This window comes from Panicum virgatum, chromosome 3N (assembly GCF_016808335.1).
Source record: "Panicum virgatum strain AP13 chromosome 3N, P.virgatum_v5, whole genome shotgun sequence".
Lineage (NCBI taxonomy): Eukaryota > Viridiplantae > Streptophyta > Magnoliopsida > Poales > Poaceae > Panicum > Panicum virgatum.
The window spans coordinates 28,029,161-28,031,049 of NC_053147.1; the positions used below are offsets into that span (position 1 = coordinate 28,029,161).

The window sequence follows — 1,889 nt, forward strand, 5'->3', positions numbered from 1 at the left end:
CGGCCCCCGAGTGATTCCGGGCCGGGAGTGGCCGGTTCGGGATGCCGGGTGAGTGCACTGTGTTGTTCGGGGAGAAACAAAATCGACAGGTGTCGGGCCCCGAGTGCGCCGAGCCGGAAGTGGCCGGGTCGGGGCACTTGGACTGAGCCACTAGTGCTTCTTATGGGAAGAAACGTCGTAACTGTTCTATGTTCCAAGAGTTGGTCAAAATGTTACCGTCGGAGTCTTTTAGCTTGTGGGTGCCTGGGCGTATGACCTATGTGATGCTGTAGGGGCCTTCCCATGGCAGCGAGAGTTTGTGCTTGTCCTTCGTCGACATGACCCATCGCAGGACCAGATTTGCGACCTGCAGCATCCTCTCCCGGATGCGCCACTTGTGGTACCTGCGTAAAGTTTGTTGGTAGCGGGCTGATCGGTGTAGCGTTGGTAGCCTTGCTTCCTCTAAGACTTTCATGGCATCCCTCTGGGCTTCGGCTGCCGTTTCTGGGTCAAAATCTTTGACTCTTGGTGCACCATAGTCCAGATCGGAATGCAGCACGGCCTCGGAGCCGTATGTTAGGAAGAAAGGTGTTAGTCTTGTGGACCGGTTAGGTGTGGTTCGCAAGCTCCAGAGCACTGCCGGCAGCTCTTCCACCCAACGACCCGCGAACTTTTTGAGCATGTAAAAAATGTGCGGTTTGAGCCCTTGGAGGATTAGGCTGTTAGCTCTTTCTACTTGCCCGTTTGTGCGCAGGTTTCCGACCGATGCCCAGTCGATCCGGATCCCATATCCTTCCGCGAACTCTTGGAAGTAGTGACCTGTGAAGTTGGTCCCGTTGTCGGTGATGGAGTTGGGCACGTCGAATCTGTAATCGATTTCCAGGAAGAACTTGACGGCCTCCTTTGAGTCGATCGTGGTTATCGGTTTTGCTTCTATCCATTTTGCAAACTTGTCGATTGCGACAAGTAAGTGGGTGAACCCTTCTGGTGCCTTCTTGAGTGGCCCGACCATGTCTAGACCCCATACGGAGAATGGCCATGTTATGGGAATGGTGTGAAGGGCTTGGGCTGGCAAGTTGGTTTGTTTGGCGTAAACTGGCAGCCTTTGCATGCATGGACGATTTCTTCCGTGTTGCGCAGTGCTGTTGGCCAATAGAATCCTTGTCGGAAAGCCTTTCCGACCAGGGAGCGTGGTGCAGCGTCGTGTCCACAGATCCCGGCGTGTATCTCGAGAAGAAGTTCTTTACCCTGGGCAATGGGGATGCACTTCATGAGAACGCCAATCTCGGAGGGGCTGCGTTTGTAGAGTTCGCCGTCGATTACAGCGAAGGTTTTGGCTCGTTGGGCTGCCCGGCGGACTTCGTTGCGTTCCTCTAGGAGGACTTCATGTAGGAGATAAGCCAATAGGTCGGCTCTCCAGTCCGTGCTGCCTGCCTGGCCTGGGTCGGGTTGGCTCGCTGCCAAGCATAGTGGCCCCCCCCGGGTATTTGGTTAGGGGCTGGGTCGGAGGGAGCGTGCTCTGTTTTTTCCGCATGCTCTGTTTCCTCTGTTTTGGTCCAGTTCGCGGCCGGCTGCTTCTCTCGCGCTGACGGTGCGTTCAGGTCATTGACAAAAATGCCATTGGGCGCCGGCTTGCGCTCGGCGGCCATCTTTGCAAGAGCGTCTGCGTCGGGGTTCTGATTCCGTGGGATGTGGTGGAGCTCTAGACCCCGGAATCTCCCTTCTAGCTTGCGGACTTCCTGGCAGTATGCGTCTATGAGAGGGCCCTCGCAGTTGGAGTTCTTCATGACCTGGTCGATTACCAGCTTGGAGTCGCCATAGACGTACAGGCGGGTTGCCCCGATGTCGATGGCTATGCGGAGGCCGCTAATGAGTGCCTCATACTCTGCAACGTTGTTGGATGTGGGGAA

General features: G+C 55.9%; 1 protein-coding gene across 1 annotated transcript; it reads right to left on the bottom strand.

The window, feature by feature from the left end:
- Positions 1-256: 256 nt before the first annotated feature.
- On the bottom strand, positions 257-991 carry LOC120667718. Its single transcript, XM_039947737.1, has one exon. It carries the CDS (start codon positions 989-991, stop codon positions 257-259), a length of 735 nt encoding a protein of 244 aa, XP_039803671.1.
- Between the last annotated feature and the right edge of the window lie 898 nt (positions 992-1,889).